We start from the raw sequence: 21,967 nt of genomic DNA, 5'->3' as shown, positions 1-21,967 counted from the left end.
AGTACTGCAATTAACTCCTTGTCATAGACACTTAGTCCCAAGTGCTTTAGGGCTAGAGCTTGACTGATATAGGCCAATGGTCTTCCTTCCTGTATTAGCACAGCTCCAACTCCTGAATCACAAGCATCTGTCTCAAGTACAAATGGCTTAGAAAAGTCGGGTAAAGCCAAAATAGGAGCCTGAGTCATAGCTATTTTCAATGCTTGAAAAGCAGCCTCTGCTCTTGGATTCCAATGGAAATTCTTCTTCTTGAGCAATTAAGTTAGATGCTTACTAATTGCCCCATAGTTTTGTATAAATTGCCTATAATACCTTGTCAAGCCCAAGAATCCCCACAATTCTTTAACAGTTTCTGGTCTTGTCCACTCAACCATTGTAGCTATTTTCTTTTAATCAATACTTACTCCCTTGCCTGAAATAATGTGGCCCAAATATTCTACGTATCCCTTAGCAAAGGTACATTTAGAAAATTTTACATACAATTGATTCAATCTGAGGACTTCAAATGCTATCCTTCGGTGGGCTAAATGTTGGTCAAAGGTAGGACTGTATATGAGGATATCATAGAAGAAAACAAGGATGGATTTCCTAAAATATGGACTGGAAATGTGGTTCATTAAGGCCTGAGAGGTTCCAGGAGCATTAGTTAAACCAAAGGGCGTAACTGTGAACTCATAAAAACCTTAATGAGTCCTAAAAGCAGTCTTGGGTATATCAGCAGGTTTCATCCAAATTTGATGATATCTTGCTCTAAGGCCCAATTTAGAAAAAAAACAGTGGCTCTGGTCAATTTTTCATGTTGTGTTTTCCTAGAGTTTATGCAGTAGAAGATCAGTAAAATATTGGAGATGCATCGGCTGAAAGATTAGATCAATTAGGGTTAAAATACCAAGTGTAATTACTTAGTATTTCGGGAGGCCTAATTGTAATATCCCAATAGTAGTTAGTTATATTGGGATGTCCGCCCTTTCTATAAATAAGAAGGCATGGGAGGCAATCGAGGGAAAAAAATCCAAGAGAGAGAGTTTCTATTTCATCTATGATTGAGTGTTGTTTTCATTCTTGAGAAAGAAAGGCTGAGTGATTAGTATTTAGTCTTGTGTATTCTTGAGAGAATGAGTGTATGTACTCGAGGATATAGATGAGGGTTAGAAGCTTGGTGTACTGGTCAATATTATCTGAATAAAAGGCTGCTCTGTGTGGGTGTTGACTGCTGGATATAGGTTTTCCAAAGGCATTCCGAACCAGGATAAATCTCGTCTCTTTGCTGGTTTGATTTATCTTTGTGCAATTTCAATTTTCATTATGTTTTGTCTGTTTTCTTAATTGGTTTCTAATTCTGTGAGTATGTAAGAATTTGAGTGGGAATTCTCTTCAGTTTGGTCCTGGTTTGATAGCCCTAATATCAACACATCAAGAAGGTCTTCAATGATAGGAATTGGAAATTTGTTTTTAATGGTAAGGGCATTTAATTGTTGATAATCAACACAAAATTGTCAAGTTCCATCTTTTTTGTTTTTAACAAGGAGGACAAGGAATGCAAAGTGATGCGGTCATCGATCAAGACCTAGCCCAAGGCCGACCCGACCATGTCGGAACAATATTTTAGTACTTCTTAAGTTTTAAAATTTTACTTGATTTAGGATTCTACTTCATGTTTGATTAGGGTTTTATTTTTATTAGGATTCTAGTTAAATTTTATTTAGGATTTATTTCTATTAGGATTTTAGTTGACTTTTACTTAGGATTTATTTCTGTTAGAATTCTAGTTAAATTTTATTTACAAATATTAGATGGATTTGGATTAGCCAAACACCATAAATATACCTAGAAGCTAGGGGTTGTAATCAAGTTTTTCTCAATACAAATTTCAGCAACCTATTTGGGTTTTCTTAGCAAAATAGTCTTGTTTTTGCGTCTTTTTGAAAGTCAAGCTTCGGCCATTGAAGTTTGTTCTTTCAAGAGTTTATTTTAGTGTGTGTATTTCACACACGTGCTACACGTTATGTCAGGTGGTATCGGAGCGGTTCATCAACCAATCAGATTGCCAATCTTGAAGGTAACGGTAGCAACTAGTCTCGTGACGGTGATCACAGGTTGCTCGTGGTTTGGAGAGCAATCAAAGAACAACGAGAAATAACTCGTACAATGCAACAGCAATCGGAGTGAATCCGCAACCAATTGGGTGTTTTACAACGAGTTAAGGATAATCAGAACCGGACTAATAGTGTGAATCAAGCCGACTACGTTAAACTGGGAAGACCAGCCATTAATCCTGTCCTCATTAATTCTAGAAGACCAATTATGGATGATAGCGACGATGAGGATGATCTTAGTTGTATGATAGCCAACTCTAGTGGTAAAGGGGTTAGGAGGAATCCGCAACAACACAACCATTGGGGAAACGATGAGTATAAACTAAAGAATGGCTTTTTGGTGAGTTTGGAGCTTGATCTCGAACATTATGTTGTCCTAGCAACCTCCACATTTGCAAACTCAGGTTTGGTTTACATGACAAAAACTCCAAGGTTATTGACTCATACTGGGGTATTTTTCAGTCCCGAAAGCTCAAGCATTGCTTCACAATCCAAGGATGGTAGTGTTTCTTCTGATCAGCTTACGACTGTAAAGGAGATGGAGGCCATGGTAGCAGATCCTTCTACAGTTTATTCAAGCTCTGGCATGGTTGAATTGAAGGCAATAGGAACATATTCACCTTTGCGATTGCAAAAGCAAGATGGTCACAGGGGTCTCTTTGTGGATAGGGGTGTTGGATCTCCCAGCCTAGTTAACTCGGGCAGTGCAAATGCTTTTGGTATTAATCTAAAATTAGATTCCGAAACTAAAAATGTTGCAGCAGCTGTTGCTATAGCTGATCAAGTGCTTAGACCAAAGGAGGATTCAAGCATCAATATTTTAAGTGATGGAGAGACTGCTGGTAGTCATTGAATAAGCCTTTATTCGAAACAGTTGCAAAAGAATGCTTCTCCTGGCAAGAAAAATTTACGAATGAATTTAGAAGTTGTTGAGGAGCAAAATCAAGAAAACTAATGAGAGGAGAAAGACCTGTGATAAGATCTACCAAATTAGATAAGCGCTCAAGATGGAATGTTCAACGTCCTCAATCTACAGTAATAATGCAAGGGAGGCAGAGGGCAACAAACATGGCGATGGTTGGACCCATGCCAACGAAGATAGGGCTAAGAGGGGAAGGAATGTATTTGCTCATGTTCCCTTAACAGAAAAATTCAAGCGGTTCAGGACGATGTCAAGTAAAAGTTGCACAAATAAGAAGTACAAGACGACAACTGACAAGCATAGGAAGCACAAGGTATTTGAGGTTGGAGATGAAATCATGATATTCTTGAAGAAGGAACGAATTCCAGCAGAAAAACAAAACAAAGCTCAAGACAAAGAAGTATAGTCCTTAGAAGATACAAAGAAGATCAATGATAATGTTTATGTTGTGGATTTGCCTAATCATATGGGTATCTCCAAAACATTCAATGTTGTTGATCTTTCTTTGTATTTGCTGGATGTTGAGTTGTCATACCCAAATCATAATTCGAGGACGAATTCTTCTCAAGTAGAGGTGAATGATGCAGTTATCGATCAAGACCTAGCCTAAGGCCGACGCGACCACGCGGAACAATATTTTAATACTTTTTAAGTTTTATAATTCTATTTGATTTAAGATTTTACTTTATGTTTCTAGTTAAATTTTAAGGTTTTATTTTTATTAGGATTCTAGTTAAATTTTATTTATAATTTATTTCTATTAAGATTCTAGTTGACTTTTACTTAGAATTTATTTCTATTAGGATTCTAGTTGAATTTTATTTACAAATATTAGATGGATTTGGATTAGCCAAACACTATAAATATACCTAGAAGTTAGGGGTTTATTTTGGTGTGTTTTTTTCACACGCGCGCTACACGTTGCATCACAAAGGGACTTTGGGCTTGGCTGTATAATAGAATTAGGCAACATTTCTTTGACTAATTTTCTATTTTAGTCTTTTCGATGGGAAGATACCTGTAAGACTGAATGTTTACAGGTTTTGCATTAGGTTTAAGATGGATGGAATGGTCAAAAAATGGGGCTGGAGGTAAGGTAGAAGGTTCAGCAAATAAATCCTTAAATTGAATCAAAAGTAATTGTAAAGGATCTTGTTGTTGTACCTTAGGAAGGGACTGTGAGGTAGTAGTAGATGCAGGCCTTGAGTGATTGTTAGCTGCAAATGCATCACTGCCATCTTCCACCACTGTCCATTCTCCTAGCTCAACGGCATATACAGAATACATCTGAGCCACTGGAGTCCCATTTTGCTGAAATATCTTCTGTAATTTCTTGCCTGTAATCATCCTGCATTCAGCAGTTTCTAAACTTCTGGTCAATGTCAACTTCTTTCCTTCCAACTCAAATGTCACTTCTAATTTGTCAAAATCAAAGATTAAAGGGCTAACTGTCTTCATCCAATCGACTCCCAGGACTATGTCACAACCTCCCAATTTCAAAATTAATAAATCTGCTGTAAAGTCATGTCCTTGCATTAACCATTTAAAATTTTGGCATTTGGATTTGCTAAACATCTTGCTTGCATTGGCCAAGGTCACTGATAAAGGAAAAGTGGCTGACAGTTTACACTGTAACTCCTTAGCTGTAGCTTCATTTAGAAAGCTATGAGTGCTGCCACTGTCTACTAACACCATCAACCATTTTTCCAACCATTCCCTTCACCTCTATAATTTTTCCAGTAGGACAGCCTTGTAAAGCATGCAAGGAAATTTCTCTTCCTTCCTCTCCTAATTTTCCTTCCTTGATAATTTCTGTATCTTCTGCTTCCGCTTCTTATTCTATTTCTTCTTCAAGTCCTTCCATTTGCAATAACTGCCTTTTGCACTGATGGCCTGGACTGTACTTCTCTCCACATCTGAAACACAGTCCTAGCTGCCTTTGTTTCTCCATAGTGAGTGGCTTACCCGGATTTGAATTTGGTAAAGCCTTAGTATTCTAATTTCCTCCATACATCCCTGGATTGGCAGTCTTAAGATTTACTCCAGACTGTTGGCCCATCAAAGGATAGGTTTTATGTTGAATCTTATGCTTCTTGAAGATCGCTTCCAATGCCAACTCCTATAATCTAGCTTTTTCAGCAGCTTGCTTAACAGTTGCAGGCTGTGCATCATTTTCACTGTTGGCCTCAGCTCTTCATTTAAGCCACTGATAAAAGTTGATACAAAATAAGGCTCATTAAAGTTTGATGAGAAATAAGCAACAAAGACTTCAATTCTTCAAATCGGATCTGATAATCCATCACCGAACCTTCCTGCTTCAATTTATTGAATTCCTCTATCACATCGGCCATAGATCTCTCACCAAATCTATCACAGAAGTCCTCCATTAATTCAATCCAGTTAAGTTGAGCTCTCATTCTAATCCATCCTTGAGACCAAGCATCAGCCATGTCATTGAGATAAGCTGCTGCTAGGTTAACTTTCTGGCACTCAGCCACATTATAATACTGGAAGAATCATTCATATCTCCTAATCCACCACCTCAGTTTAACACCTTCAAAAACCGGAATTTCTAGACTTGGCATCGGTGTGTGGTGGTGAGCTCGATAGGATCCTCTAACCTGAATTACCTGATCCAATTCAAGTTGTTCCTCAGTTTCCTGTAAGTCAGAAGTATGAGGAAGGATTCTAGCTCTTGCTAGAATCGGATCTGCAGTGGATCTTGGAGGAAAATCCATTGGTAAGCTGGCTTGAGGCATCTTTGAAAATATGTTCAAGAATCCATCCAACCTTTGGCTGAAACTAGAGAACTCTTCCTTGACTCCTTTACCCTTCGTCTGCACAATCTCCCCAGTTGTAGCATTCTCGACCCTGACTTGACTCACCTCCTCCTGAGTCTAGCGCAAACTGAACTCCATAGTGTCCAGCCTTGACTCCAATTGTTTCATCCGAGTGCCTTCCGCCATCTCCACATATCACTTCTTCGGAATTTTGCTTCTGAGAATAGCCTCCAAGAATCGCCTTTCTTTGATATCAAATGTCAGGTTCCTAGACCTGATCTAGGGTTTCTTTAGGTATGTAGGAAGAAATTGAGAATGAGAGAGGTTGAGAGAGAGAATAGAAAGAACCGAGAGAGAGATAAAGGACAGAGAGAGAATTTTAGAGGGAAAAGATTCTGTTATTTCTCATAATGAATCCCCATCCTCCAATAGATTGCCCTTTTAATAGGCTATCTAACTTTCAGTTGTAATTGTAACTAAAAGGTACAAGTTGTATCAGCAGCAAAAATTACAAGAAGAAAAATACAAGTAAGCTATATTTACTGCTTTAACCCTTGGATCTTGACAAACATGGCTGGTTCAGAGGTAATATCTCATATTTTGTTGTTGTTCCAAACATATCTGGCACTCCTGTGAGTACAACTGAAAAGCTGAAGGGGAAATATTCTCTTTCCTGGTCAGCTTCAGTTAAAATGTGGTTTCAAAGCCAAGGGGTTAGTGATCATCTAACTAAGAAACTGAGTGAGATACCAGAGGATGATAGGAACTTATGGGATAAAGTTGATGGACAGCTCGTTTCTTTTTTGTGGTAGTCCGTTGAACTAGATCTAGTGCCTCTTTTTTGTGTTTATGAAAGTTGTGCAGAAATATGGTCACATACACAGAGGCATTATACAAATGACATTTTTTGCTTGTACACAATTATTAGTACATTGTTTAATCTTCAAAAAAGGAGATTTAGATTCAAAAGTATATCTATCCCCATCCTCCAATAGATTGCCTTTTTATAGGCTATCTAACTTTCAATTGTAATTGTAACTGAAAGGTACAAGTTGTACCAGCAGCAAAAAATACAAGAAGAAAAATACAAGTAAGCTATATTAACTGCTTTAAACCCTTGGATCTTGACAAACATGTCTGGTTCAGGGGTAGAATCCCATACTTTTGTTGTTGTTCCAAACATATCTGGTACTCCTGTAAGCACAACTGAAAGCTGAATGGGAAAAATTCTCTTTCCTGGTCAGCTTCAGTTAAAATGTGGTTTCAAGGCCAAGGGGTTAGTGATCATCTAACTAAGAAACTGAGAGATACCCGAGGATAATAGGACATTATGAGATAAAGTTGATGGACAGCTTGTTTCTTTGTTGTGGCAGTCTGTTGAACTAGATCTAGTGCCTCTTTTCTGTGTTTATGAAAATTGTGCAGAAATATGGTCACATACACAGAGGCATTATACAAATGACATTTTTCGCTTGTACACAATTATTAGTACATTGTCTAATCTTCAAAAAGGAGATTTAGATACAAAAGCATATCTATCCGCATCCTCCAATAGATTGCCCTTTTTATGGGCTATCTAACTTTCAATTGTAATTGTAACTGAAAGGTACAAGTTGTACCAGCAGCAAAAAATACAAGAAGAAAAATACAAGTAAGCTATATTTACTGCTTTAACCCTTGGACCTTGACAAACATGTCTGGTTCAGAGGTAGAATCCCATACTTTTGTCGTTGTTCCAAACATATCTGGTACTCCTGTGAGTACAACTGAAAAGCTGAAGGGGAAAAATTCTCTTTCCTGGTCAGCTTCAGTTAAAATGTGGTTTCAAGGCCAAGGGGTTAGTGATCATCTAACTAAGAAACTGAGTGAGATACCAGAGGATGATAGGAACTTATGGGATAAAGTTGATGGACAGCTCGTTTCTTTTTTGTGGTAGTCCGTTGAACTAGATCTAGTGCCTCTTTTTTGTGTTTATGAAAGTTGTGCAGAAATATGGTCACATACACAGAGGCATTATACAAATGACATTTTTCGCTTGTACACAATTATTAGTACATTGTTTAATCTTCAAAAAAGGAGATTTAGATTCAAAAGTATATCTATCCCCATCCTCCAATAGATTGCCTTTTTATAGGCTATCTAACTTTCAATTGTAATTGTAACTGAAAGGTACAAGTTGTACCAGCAGCAAAAAATACAAGAAGAAAAATACAAGTAAGCTATATTAACTGCTTTAAACCCTTGGATCTTGACAAACATGTCTGGTTCAGGGGTAGAATCCCATACTTTTGTTGTTGTTCCAAACATATCTGGTACTCCTGTGAGCACAACTGAAAGCTGAATGGGAAAAATTCTCTTTCCTGGTCAGCTTCAGTTAAAATGTGGTTTCAAGGCCAAGGGGTTAGTGATCATCTAACTAAGAAACTGAGTGAGATACCAGAGGATGATGGGACATTTTTGGATAAAGTTGATGGACAGCTTGTTTCTTTGTTGTGGCAGTCCATTGAACTAGATCTAGTGCCTCTTTTTTGTGTTTATGAAAGTTGTGCAGAAATATGGTCACATACACAGGCGTTATACAAACGACATCTTTCGTTTGAACACAATTATTAGTACATTGTTTAATATTCAAAAAGGAGATTTAGATACAAAAGTATATCTGGGAAAGGTTCAATCTGCTGTGACAGATTCCAATATCATGCTGCCAACCTGAAAATGTTACTGAACAGCATGTCCAACGTGATAAACTGTTCCTGGTGCTTACATTGGCTGGATTGGGATCTGACTTGGAGAGTGTTAAAACACAAATTCTCAGTGGACTTGTCATTCCTACTATGGAAAAAGTGTTTGCAAGGCTGCTGTGCAATACTCTAAGACTTTTTCTGGCCCGGATTCAGGTTACATCCTTTGGTAATTGTTAGCTTTATAGTATTGTACATGCTTAGGCATGTGCATATTGCTTCCTATGTTGTACTAGTAGAGTTGTATATATACCTTAACACATGAATAAAATATTCAACTTTTTTCGTCTCTTGGTCAAAACATCATATTTGAGCCAAGAAAGTCACAAAAACCCTAACCTTGCCTCATGTGCCTCTGCCACCATTTGCCACTGGTGACCAAGCTTTCACCTCGCCTCCTGCACTACTGCTGGTGGTTTCTCTCTGTCCCATCTCTCTCTGCTGTCGCTGCTGTCTCTCTCTCTCTCGCGTCTCCTTTTATTACGCGACTCTTCTGCTGTCGTCGCCACCTGCGATGGTGGCGATCCGATGATGACGACCTGCATCTGAAGCCATCCCCGTGACGACGACGACAACCTGCGATGATAACCCCATCTGGCAATGACATCATGTCCATCAGCCGTCTTTCCTCTATTGTCCAGCGACAGCAGTGACCAGATCTGTGATCTTCAGATATTCCACTTCTAGATCTGCAAGCTGTGACCTGTGCCCTTCTTTCATCCCTTCTCCATCTGCAGTCTTCAAATCTGTCTGTCTCAGTTGTGGTCCCCGGTCAATATTCCCTTCAGATCTAGTTTGGGTTTGTTTCTCATTGGTTTGGGTTGATTATTATTGTTGCTTCAATTTGTGAGATATGGCATCATCCAATCCTGGTACATCAAATCCTAGAGTGGTGAGCTCATCTTCATTTGCAACCATTCCTGTGACTGTGCCATCTCTGGTACCACTGAAAAATTGAATGGCAAGATCTATTTATCATGGTCAGCCTCTGTTCGCATGTGGTTTTGAGGACACAATGTGAGTGACCATCTGAATATGAAACTCTCTGACATTGCTGAGTCTGATAGGATTGTATGGGGTCATGTGGATGCATAGTTGGTTACTTTGTTGTGGCAGTCATAGATGTTGAGTTGATCCCATTATTTCATATCTGTGAGACTTGTTTTGATACTTGATCTCATGCCCAACAACTGTATCCTAATGATATTGTACTTTTATGCAATATCATTAGTAACTTATTCTATCTTTAGAAGGGAGATTCTAATGTGGCTCCCTACTTGGGTTGTATTTAGTCTGTTGTGGTAGATTTTAATGCAACGCTCCCTGTTACAACCGATCTTACAGATCAAAAGAAACAAAGTGATAAACTGTTTATGGTGCTTACTCTAGGATTCCTTGGGGCTGATATGGATGGTGTTCGTACCCAGATTTTGAGTAGTCCCACTATACCTGGTTGGGGGGTGAATTATATTACAGTAATTCGACAAGATATATTGCATTTGCTGTTAGTATTGTTAGCCAGTTTTTGGATTCTCTTTGTAATGGTCATTGGTAGGCTTTGGTGTGTATTTTACAATATTTTAAGAGTTCACCTGGTATGGTTATCGCGTGACTGGTTTTGCAGATGCTAATTGGGTAGGTTGTCCATTCGATAAATGATCCACTTCTGGCTATTGTGCTTTGATTAGAGGCAATTTGGTTTCTTGGAAAAGTAAAAAGCAATATGTTGTCACTAGGTCTAGCATTGAAGCTGAGCATAGAGCCATAGCATTAGCTATATGTGAGCTGATTTGGCTGAAACAACTAAGGAGCTGCAATTTGGTGTGTTCTATGCAGCTCGTGTGACAATCAATCTACTCTTCAATTTGCCTCTAATCTTGTTTTTCATGAAAAGACCGAGCATATTGAAATAGATTGCCACTTTGTGCGAGGAAAACTGATTTCTGGTGAGATTTTTATAGCATTTGTTGGGACTATGGATGAGCTGGCTGACTTGTTTAAGGCTCTTTGAGGTCAGAGGATTGAGTATATTTGTTTCAAGCTAGGCACATATGATATGTATGCACCTGCTTGAGAGGGATTGTTGAGAATTCATATTGGCTTCTATTAGGTGTGTTTTCTATGCTAGTTGTAGCTTGTACCTAGCATAGGTAGCTTGTACGTAGCAGTTACAGTGTTTTGTTGCAAATACTTGTGACTCTAGCTTAATAGATTTGATTTGTTCTTTTCCTCTCTTCTTTTTCTCTCAATTTTATATGTCACTTTTCATCTTCTTAGGGTATCTATTCTAGGTTTAGCATTGAATATATGTACTGTAGAAGGAAAGTTGTTGTTAAGGTCTAATTGTTGTCCATCTCAGGGCCATTAACTTCTGTGTTGCTGATAAGATATGGATCCTTTTAATAATTCTTTCAAGTAAAATTCATGATTTCGCAATGATAAACTCTCTGATCATTTTCCTTTCTTTTGAATTAAAAGCTATGAAGATGTCAATTATTTGTGACTTTTTTGAGTGAAGCTTAACTTAATATATAAAGTGAGAATTGAAAAAAAAAACTCTTGCCACAACTTTCATGCTATCCTTGTAAATAGGAATTGCGAAGGGAAAGGGAAAAAAAAAAAATCCTAATAAGCCTTAATCCCACTAGATGATGTGTCAAGCACGAAGGAAAATGGAAGAATGTGAAATTTACTTGTGCGTGGTCATTTTTGCATGAACAAATAAAAAAAGATGGAATTTTTGAAAATATTTATTATTTGTTCAGTTCTAACTCAATAATAAAGTAAGAAAATCTACTTTTAGTGTCTCCACTTAATTTTGCATTCTTTTGAAGCTTTAAACATTGATTATTGTTGTTATTTCTGTGAATTGTTCTGAACTGCTAATAAAAAACCCACGAGTCTTTTGTTTTTATTTGGGAGGACCTCTTCCCATTAAGTTTTTTTATAGTCCAATACTGAACATTTGTTTACAAATTTGAGGCAGAACATTTAGAGAACATCATCCATCTCAAGTAGATGTAATCAGCTCCTGACATGTGAATTGATTGCTGTGCTTCAGGCGCATATTAAGTCAAAGGGTGATGGTATACTTGATGACATCAGGTCAGTGGGGCCTATTCGTCGAATGCGACATAAGTTTCTCCCGCAAGCTCCAGCCAGGGGATCCGTCTCTCTATATTTTCCCCAGCGAGGAACTTCGTCAGCAGCTAATTCTGAAGGCTACATGCCTGCTATAAAGAAGAACTTGGAGGCTGGAGAAACCAGCACTGCAAGTGAGTTTAAAACAGTGGACAATGCAAAGAACAGTTCCGAAGTAGGTATTGCAACCCTTCAGACATCTAATCCTGCTGCTAGAGCAATTCTTGAGCACCTTGATAGAAACAAGCCCACAGCTAAGGAGAAGTCTGCTGAATTGCAGCTAGTCACTGCATGGAAGAAATCTTCATCTGCCAGAGTTACTGATGCAATCCTAAAAGAACGTATAGGTTTGACGCATTTAGAAGGGTCTGATTCTCATAAGAACACTGAAGTTGAGAAGGAACCTTATGCTCTCGGAACTGGAGGGAAAATTTTTGAAGTGAAACCTCAGCAGAGATTTAAAAGGGAAACTACTGATGTAAATAAAGATGCTGGTGCTTCTACCGTCAATGGAGTTCATAGTTCTCAAATCAAGTGCACCACCGAGGTAATTCATCATCTCTTAATGCCATTGTTCAGATCAAGGTGCCTCTCATTCTCCATGCTGTTGATTTCTTGATCAATGTGAACATGATAAATGGTTGTTGCATTGTGATATGTTGTATAACCACCACATAGATGCGCCATGCACATATTGATAGCATCATTGACTAAACTGTAACTGGAACTACCTTTGACTACTTGTGCTACATTTGTCCTCTTGCTAAAAAAAATGCATCCTTGTTGCATGAGGCTTCCCACTTGGTGATAGTTGGGAGACGATCATATTTATGCCCATCTTCTGTCCCTTGCTTTTTTCAACAAAGAGCTTGTTCCCACAGCCTGTCCATTCATCCTCTTGGTAATTCATTCAATTTGCTAGTGATATGCAGAACATGTGTTCTGATTTGCGTTCATCTGAATATGTGGATTCACTTTGTTTATGTTAAATAAAAAGGTGCTACTTAGCTCATGTAAATTAAATATGGTCTTGCTGAATTTTGGTCGCATAAACTCACGGCTACTATATCTGTATTGCAGACTGCTTCCTTAGGGTTCACAGGTAGCAGACACAAAGGCACAAATGATCTGTGGCCGTTCCAAAGTCAAATTAGATCGCAGGGAATTGCGAATACAGTTTCCAACTCTGCTGGCTCTGAGATGCTAAGCAAGCCTTCATTTCACACTTCAGGGGCAAAGCCGGTTTTACCTTCTATTTCTGTTGGTAAGCCTGACATGACACAAGTAGCTTTTTCAGTTAATAACTCTGCATTCACATTCCCCGTCTCCACATCTTCTGGCATACTCTCTGAGCCGCCAACGCCATCTATCTTGCCATCTACCTCAGCCAGTAGTCTGCCTCAGCAGAATGTGGACCCTGCAGTTCCTTCATACAGTTTTGGCGACAAGAGATCTTCTCCAGCCCTTATTTTCTCTTTCACCTCAACAAGCTCTATACAAGATGGTACATCGAACCTTAACTTCAGCTTTGGATCAGACAAGAACGGGTTATCTTTCGGGTCATTTGGGAAAGATGCCATTTGCTATTAATCATACCGGCAAATATCATATGTTTAGGCCCTCCTCCTTCCTTAATCTGTACTCTATGTCATGTTGACTTTTAGTTGATAAGAAGAATCATAAATTGTATTTGTTGCTTTTGCCTCAAACTTCATAAACCTGATTCGTGTTTGTTGAGCTACAAAACCAGTACTTACAGAGCGCTAGGGACTAAAATGATTTCAATTTTCAATTGTCTCTCCCCCCTATTCCATTATTTATGTTTTTCCTTCCAGTTTGGGGGGTTTGTCTCCCCTGGTATTTGTCCTCCTTAGAAAGACAAGGTGCTCCATCCTATGATCTATCAGATCTTCCCTTTGAATTAATTGTCTTTATATTTGCATCTAGTAGTGTGTAACGTAAGGACAAATTCTTGGACTTGATGCTCCATTGTTTGAGCATGAAGGATATTGTGGAATGTTATGGTTGGGGAAACTCAGGTATGGAGTGTGTTGTCCTTTAATCTGTTGCACGTTACCTATCCACGATGTTTGAAAACTCTGGTTAATTAGGAGCCATCCAATTTGGCATCACCAATTTTCGTGCCCTCGTAGTTTATATAACGAGGGGTACTCACCTAGAGAAACATTGGACATCAATTCAAATTTTGCTGTAAAAAGCATCACCCGCAGGGTTACCACTTTGGGTTGTTCTTATTATTGTTTTATGTTAGTTGTTTTAATTTGCTTTTACTGCAGCCAGTGTATTGGTCTCTGGTAGCTTCAAGATCGTCTGGTGGGCCGGGCTGTAAGGGTCCGGGGCCCCTAACTTCCCATGTTGGACAACACTGGGTACGAAAAGCTATGAAATGTAGGCCCAAATAAAGTGGTTGATGGGCGTATTCATATTGTGCCATCATATACGTCATTGTCACATTATTTTTACGATATTTTTTGCACCCAAGTTCTATTGAAATATCCCTTTGTAACGAGAAATTTTCTGATGTCCTTTTGTCCTTCACAATAATGCATTAAGGTGAACCTAAAGAAAAAGTGGTTTGCAATTAATTTTACAAAGACTATTAAGTTAATTATTGATATTTAAAATTGCCCATTGAACTTTCATGTGTTCTTAATTAGTTTCGGGTAGATATGAAAATTGATCCAAATCAATGTGATTAAATTGGTTCGCTTCATCTTAACCTCCTTCCCTCCCAAATATGGTCCGATTTTTGTCTTATTTTTTTAAACTTGGCTATCATTGAGTTATAGTTTGAGTTAGACCTTAGTGTCTTATGGACTCAGATCCAACATAATTGGCTTAAATAAATCATAGTAAAGTTGTATTTTTTTTTTTTCTTGCTAAGTAAACTTTAGACTCATGAACGGCCGAAAGAGCATGAGCTTGGGGTATGAATTAAACATGTGTAAGGAAATTAGGATCCACCAGTACTATTTTCAGACAACTGTGATTAGAAGGGAGACTTGGGGTCACTTATCTACAACATGTGATCCCTCAACTCAATCAATGTAAGACAACTAACATAATTTTTTTTCTTGCTAAATGTTAAATTGCACTGGTGAAGGGTCAAAATAATATCATCTTGATAGATTTAATTTATAAATTGTAACCTTCTATATACCACAAGTTTGTGATTATAAAATTTTGATACGTATGATTTTTTTTTTATATATATATATATGGGGAAGTCAAGATCTAACCAGGTGAAACCCAAATTTTCTTAATTGGGTTGGATTTGCTTAAAAAATATAGATGATATCATGATTGATTCCAATATGAATTTATATAAACCTCGAACTAATTTGATTGACAAACAATTTTAACTGTTATTTCGTTTATTCTAACCCCAAGACATATCTACTTATTACTGACTATTTGTAAAACCAATGAACCATAAATTGACATTTTCATAGTTTAATTAATGTCTGATTCAGTTTTGTAACACTACGTTAAGTTACTAAGAAAATTCATTCCCAAGCAGCAAAGGTGCTGCTTATAAGATCCGTGAAGAAATATATGCCAATGGTTGGGGAATTTTAGGTTAAGCCCTAGCTAATTCCAGAGAACAAGATGCCTTTGGAATCTCATATATATGTTTGTTCTATTGTTCTAAAATTTTATTCTCTCTAAGAAAAGTAAAATATGTAAGAACTGATCCCTTCAGCCACCAAAAGACAGCGCTCAGAACCCCCCCTTCCTTATCAGATTGAAGAGATTCCAACCCACATTATCAGTTGCAGTGCGCAGTGGGTACTCCTCAAGGACATACATGTATAGATAATAGACATTCCTCTCCACATATAAAATGAAAAACTCAGTGGAGAGAGAGAGAGAGCATGGATATATTTCTATTGCGTGTTGGTAAAAGACAAACACCCAGTATTAAAATTTGATATGTATGTTCATCTAATTTCAACAAGATGAAAATTAGAGAAAAAGTAATGCAAAGGCAGAATTTATAAAAGGAATATTCTTTTATTATTATTATTATTTTTATTTTTTTTATTTTTTTTTATTTTTTTATAAAAGGTGAAGAAATCTTGTTAGAACTAAACAAAAAAAGCATCTAAAATATCACATATGTTCTCGATGCCATCTGATAATTAAATACGAGATTATTTTTAAAATCTGATAATTTATATCTTAAGTATATAAAATCTAAATATATCATATTTTGTGATGAATTATTTAAATTTAAATTCAACACAATATATGGGGTGGGGGGATGGATTTGAATCATATGATCGGAGTTAGCACAGCTTAGGAGACAGACATTCCGAGAGAGAGAGAGAGAGAGAGAGAGAGTCCAAAAACAAGGGGGGAAGATGGTTGTCAGGAGGGGTAGTAAGAGGTGAAATGACATGAAATGAATGCTTAACAGACATGATTTTGACATTTCAGATTCTGCTCACGAGCCACTCTTTCCCTATTCCCTTGTCCTTCCTTCAGCTAGCCCCAATTAATGTAGTGCGTCTTTTCTTTCTTTCTTGTGAGAAGGAGAGACCAAAAATTTTCTTTGTATTTATTTCTTGTTGGGAGAAAACCACTGCCAGCTGCCTGTTATCGTCCAATACCCACCACTTGCAGATCCCAAGAACAAGCATTCATTCATTGTGTTACAGCTTTCTCTTCTCTTAAGTTCAGCACACATCAAAATCTGCATTTATATATGCGCGCACACACACACATGCATAGATATCAAAGCATCCTGTTATCTGGTTTGTGTGTGGATATAGACCGTTAAGGCTCCAGCTGATATATATTCAGTGCTTGCCACTCTAAAAATTAGATCTGCAAGTCTCTTTCAGGATGGAAAATGTTATTAAGATGCTATGACATTAATGATATTTCTTTTCAAAAATAATATTTATATAATTTTTTGGTATAAGAAGTTTCTGTAAAATGAGATGATTGTTATATTTTTACAAATATGTACAAGTCATTTGATGGATTTTTTTTTCATTCCTAATGTATATCTGTGTGTAGAACAATATCCATTTTATAAATATGAGCTATAATAAGTGTATTTACCTCCTGAATAGATAAGCTAAAACAGGAAGTGATGATTTACACTGCATCCGGTTTTCATACAGAAAATTTATTCACATAAGCACTAATACCTATTCAATGAGACTATGTGAGTTAGTTGAGGACAACCATTCCTCCGAACCGTACCTTAGTATCTCCTACCTTTCCCACACACAAGAGGGCTTTTTTGATTTTTTTATGTCTTTCTATGAAGAAGAAAAGTGAGAGATACATACTGATATATATACAGCCTCCATCTAGGACCACTTGCACCTTTTTGTAAGAACCCAATAAAATCAAAGTTCAATTGATGCTTGTTCTTAGTGCTCTCTGGTGCATTATGCATGGTTTTGGGCGGGTGTCTTGGATGCAAAGATATTGGGTGCCCGAAAACTAAAATGGTGGTCCATAAACTACCCTTTATCAGGGAAATATGTCATGGTTGAATGGGGGTGTGAATCTATGCATAGACAGAAATAAGCTTTCTACTAGATTTTCTCACTTTCCTGTCCTAGAAATGTTGAATGTGTTCGCGCTCTCTTTTTGAGGAAAATGGGCAACCTTTTCTCATCCCTATAGTTATCATTCAACTTAGAGATGAAAAATAAAAGAGATTTTAAACCATTGAATTAAATGGAACAAGTTAGTTTGGTTTGATTCTGGTTAACGTTTTTTTTTTAATAATTTATTTTGGAAACTTCGATAAAACGGTTCACCATGTCATTTTGATTTGAGTCATAATTAAAAATTAAAACCTAACCACAAACTATTTTAAACCATTTTGTATATTTATTATACATTACATTATATACAAATATTTGCCTACAAAAATATCTTGTACCAAAAAATATTTAAATGATAAACTTTTAGTTAATTTTTATTGTTTAAAAATTGGTATTGAAATTTAATACAAACAATTTTCTTTTTATTTTAAATTCTCATAAAATTTTGAATTATTGTTTGCTTTTTTATTAATATAATTTTATATTGTCCAAATTGTAGTTCATATGAAACTAAATTGTGAAGTTTGGTTCTACTACTAAAAATGGTTTGTTTCAATTTGGAATTTATATAAACCATAATTTTTAATTTATATATCTACTCATTAGGAAGTAAAAAATGTAACATGTTGGCTTATAATGATAAGCTTATTGTACTTATATCTAGTAACATTTTTCGATACAAAATTTCTCTTAAAAATTATACAAAATATCTCAATGTTGCGAAAGTTGGTACGATAATATATGAAAGTTGGAGCCCTTGCTACCATGGTGTCTTAGTTAGCTAACTGGTTTGCCTTCTCCTACTGCCATCTTTGACGTTGTTTCCCTTTCCCTCAACAATTAGTCGTTTCCTCGTTTATTGTTGCCTTTTTCCATTTTCAATAGGCCATTACATGTGTAACCCTTTCCCCAAAGCCATATTAATTCCTCCTATCCCATGTTGCTTCTGTTGGTTTTTCTATAGAGAAAAAAGAAAAGAGAAAAAAACGTATAAGGATCAGAGAATAGATTGGGAGAATGGATAATTCATCTTTTTATTTGATTAACATCTCAACTAGTATATAGCAAAAAAAGAAAATTGAAATGTTAACTAATAGCCACCAATCATGCTACGATCTGCTAACAGACTAACAACTCCTAAAAATTAGGATAACTTTATTTGTTGGAAACATAAAATCTGAAACTAATAAAAAAAAATATCATGTGGACTTATGGCAGTTCTGAAGCAATCTTTAACAGCTTCTTACCCTTTCCCCCACAACCATCCTTTCTCCCTTGCCAATTTAGTTGCTTTATGACCTTGACCTCTCTAGTTATGGTCTCTACATGTTGCTTGAGGTGAATAAAAAAATGGTGGTTGTGAGTTGTGACTAACATCTCAAAGCTCACCATGGGGATGTCTTGGAGGTGTCTAGTTTGGGATCCAAGCTTGCCTTTTGATCTAAAAGTCAATAGCCCTTTGTTTTGTGCTTTCTTGTCTTAATTTGCATCTTAGCGGTCATGATTTGCAGATTTTGTACTATATATGCATCGTTGATTTATCTTGGATTATTCGGTGGGTTGGATCCCATATTGGCTTCCTTGCAAAAATGCTTAGGGTTGTGAACAAAAAAAAAGAAACATTAATGTGTTCCAATAGAAGTTTATGACAGTAGGCCTAGGGATCGTAGTTATTTGTGTTGTTTGTGAGGCCTTCTTCTATTTGCATAAATTTTCTATTTGTTAATTTTGTGTACTTTTGGTAGTGTTCTTCTCTAAAAGTAAGTGATTTGGAGGTCTAGTATCTTACCCTAACGCTCATCTGTGGAGCTCTTTGGGCTCTATTTTTTACTCCGTGCATGTCTTATTTTTTGGGATAACTTTTTGTTGTTTCTACCATTTTTGATGATTAGTCAAAAAAAATAAAATAAAATTATACTAATCATGTTTTATTTATTTATTTATTGAGAAGGATATATATATATATATAAATATATATAAAAGAGAACTACAACTCTATAAATCGTGTGCTAAGCTTACAAAAGGAGGTGCATTAAGATAAACTCAGGCCAATAAATCAAACTAATGCAACCGAAAAGCACTAGGATAAGAGAACCGCTAGTCATGTTTTGCTAATCTATGCATAAATGTAGTAACATTATCTAACGACATATTTAACTTCTAAGCTTTTCTGGGTCAATAAATATCATATGTACATGACGTTATCACGTTAGATATTCCACTAATATTAATAAAAGACTAAAGCTTAGAAGGCAAAAATCAATGCTATCGACATGTGAACCTTATCTCTTTCCCTTGTGGAATATAAATGAATGCTATATTTGAACCTTTTATAGCTATCGACAAAGAGCTTTGGAAGTTTACTAGTAAGCCCAATCAAAAAGCAAAGCCTAGTGGCTCAAAGTTAGCACTTCAAGTGCCTTAGTGGCAAGACTAATAGTGCCTACCACAAAGAAATGACGATCTCCAGCATTGATGGTGGATGTAGTTTGATGCCATCTACCCCGTTTTGAGGTCCTCCGTGTGCTTGAGGCCTTTTTCTTTTCTTGCTTATTTGTCTTTTGCTTGTTGATAGTTTCTTCTCTAAATGGCTAGCTCTTTGGTGTGAGGTAGGGTTGCTTCGTGCCTATGTGTTGGCATAGGCCCTCTCGGGTCACCTTCCCACTCTCTGTTAGGAGGCAAAAACTAGTTTAATTAGCCCCATCGCCATACGTACAATGGCGTAGTGCCCTTGCCATTCCAAGCCAGACTCTTCCAGTCCAAGTTGGCCCCTATAGGGTTATCACTATTCTTGTCTCAGCCTTCACCCATGGTTATGCATCTCTTAAATAGCTTTAGGTGTATTCCCTTTTGTGGCCTATTATTTTATATCTCTAAGGTTGTTTGATCCCTTCATTAATGTATTTCTCTTAGCCAAAAAAAAACTTTTCTCTTATGCAAATGATCTTCTAGCGTCTTTTTTTTTTCTTTTTTACTTTATTGAATATATTACAAAAGGCCAAGCCACAATCCATGCTTTATCTTTATAGTGGAAAACAATGGCAAAGGAGTGGTTCCTAGCTATATCCTCATAGTAAAAACTTGAATTCCAAAAGGAAAGGGATATTGTTGAAGGGATATTCTTGGATAATGCCTTCAAATTTTATTCTCATAACATAAGAAGCCAAGAATATAGTCTTCAAATTTTATTGTTTTCTAATCATTTATGTTTTTATTTTGTTTGAAGGGTTAATGTAAACAAATTCATATTTGTGTAAATTTCTCAAATATATTAATGATATCAAGTTATTTTTAATTAAAATTTCTACAACGATGTTGAGATGAAACTCTTTGCTATAAAGGTTATCTCTAACCAAATATTGTTGTGTAGACATGATGATCCACAATCTCCTTAGAACCATATATATACATTATGATGCTTTGTTTTTCTTCTCTAAGCTTAATCACTATGTTATATATATCTTTTTCCTTCAATAGCTACATGACTAAACAACCCTTGGGATTTAGCGAGGGGACTAAAGCATGAAATCACACATTTAGATACAAATGCGTGCAATTAAAGGTTAGGGAAACCAGGTTTAGTAGATCTATTAATTCTTGGGTTTCATAAATGTCTCACCATACCTAATTCAATACTAAAAAGAAAGACCAAAATAGGAGATTAACACCATCAAGGGGAAGAGAGAAGGATGGATTGTGAGATCCAAATTAGAGAAAGAAATAAAGGGTTAGAAAAATAGAGGGCTAAAAATAAACAAATTAAGGTTGGTAAGAAGAAACGGAAGGAGGTGGTAAATAATAGTAAAGGCTAGGGGTAGCAAAATAGAGAAGATGGAAGAGGCCAAATGGAGCAAAGATCAAGGTAGGCATGCATGGAAATGAAAAAACAAAGCAACGCAACCAAGTGTAGAAGAGGAAAATAATGCTCCAACCTTAAATGGTCTTTTCATTATATTTTTGGGAATCTAAAGCCATCCACAATACTTGATTTCCATGGACTATGGTCTAGGTTCCTCAGACTATTTCTTTTTGACCAATGGTCAAGGTTGCTATTTAGTAATTAAACCTTCATTACTGGGTCATTAATTATTAACCTTATTTGGTTCTCTAACTTTTGAGTTTAATTAACTATATGGTTTCGCTACATGAAATTACATGTGATATTCAATGGTACCCTTTGTACTGAGGTCAGTGGTTGCGATTGTTTTTAATATATCTTGTTGGATCCTTTGGTTTGCATCTCAAGAACCGACTAGAGAGAAGCCAAATAAGGTTGCATTATAGGCGAGAAGGAAAATATCAAACTGTTTAAACCAGTTGCACCAAATTGACTCAAATCGTGATTTCATAAATAAAAGTGATTAGTTATGCTTTGAGAATTTCAAAAATCATTTGAAGTGGTTTAATTGGTTTCGGTTGGGTTTCGATAAATTGCCATACCTCCCACATAAACAAAACTAAGTTTTTTGGCTTAAAATTTTTATTTACTTGTAAAATTAAGAATTTTAATATTGATTGTCAAGTAAAGTAATAAATTCACAATTTTTAATTTAATGATTGAGAGTATAAATATTCCTTCGAAAAAATTAAAATGCCATCAAACAAAAGTAAAAGGTGTTGTAGTTGTTGCTATGATTTTTTTTTTTTCTCGTTAGTTATCAGCAATTGTTATAATTGAAATCATCTAAATCATTGA

At 36.4% G+C, this 21,967-nt stretch overlaps 1 protein-coding gene across 2 annotated transcripts in view; it reads left to right on the top strand.

Moving 5' to 3' along the window:
- LOC127806038 (nuclear pore complex protein NUP1) overlaps positions 1–13,477 on the top strand; it is a 38,287-nt gene extending 24,810 nt beyond the window's left edge. For both annotated transcript variants that reach the window (XM_052342996.1, XM_052342995.1), the window contains 2 exons: positions 11,601–12,227; positions 12,761–13,477. In XM_052342996.1, coding sequence (XP_052198956.1) covers positions 11,601–12,227; positions 12,761–13,270 — 1,137 coding nt within the window. In that variant the 3' untranslated portion in view covers positions 13,271–13,477. The remainder of the gene's footprint in view (positions 1–11,600; positions 12,228–12,760) is intronic.
- The last annotated feature ends 8,490 nt before the right edge of the window (positions 13,478–21,967 follow it).

Source organism: Diospyros lotus, chromosome 7 (assembly GCF_014633365.1).
Source record: "Diospyros lotus cultivar Yz01 chromosome 7, ASM1463336v1, whole genome shotgun sequence".
NCBI lineage: Eukaryota > Viridiplantae > Streptophyta > Magnoliopsida > Ericales > Ebenaceae > Diospyros > Diospyros lotus.
The sequence above is the reverse complement of the archived record's forward strand: the minus strand, read 5'-3'. Positions and strand labels throughout refer to the sequence as shown.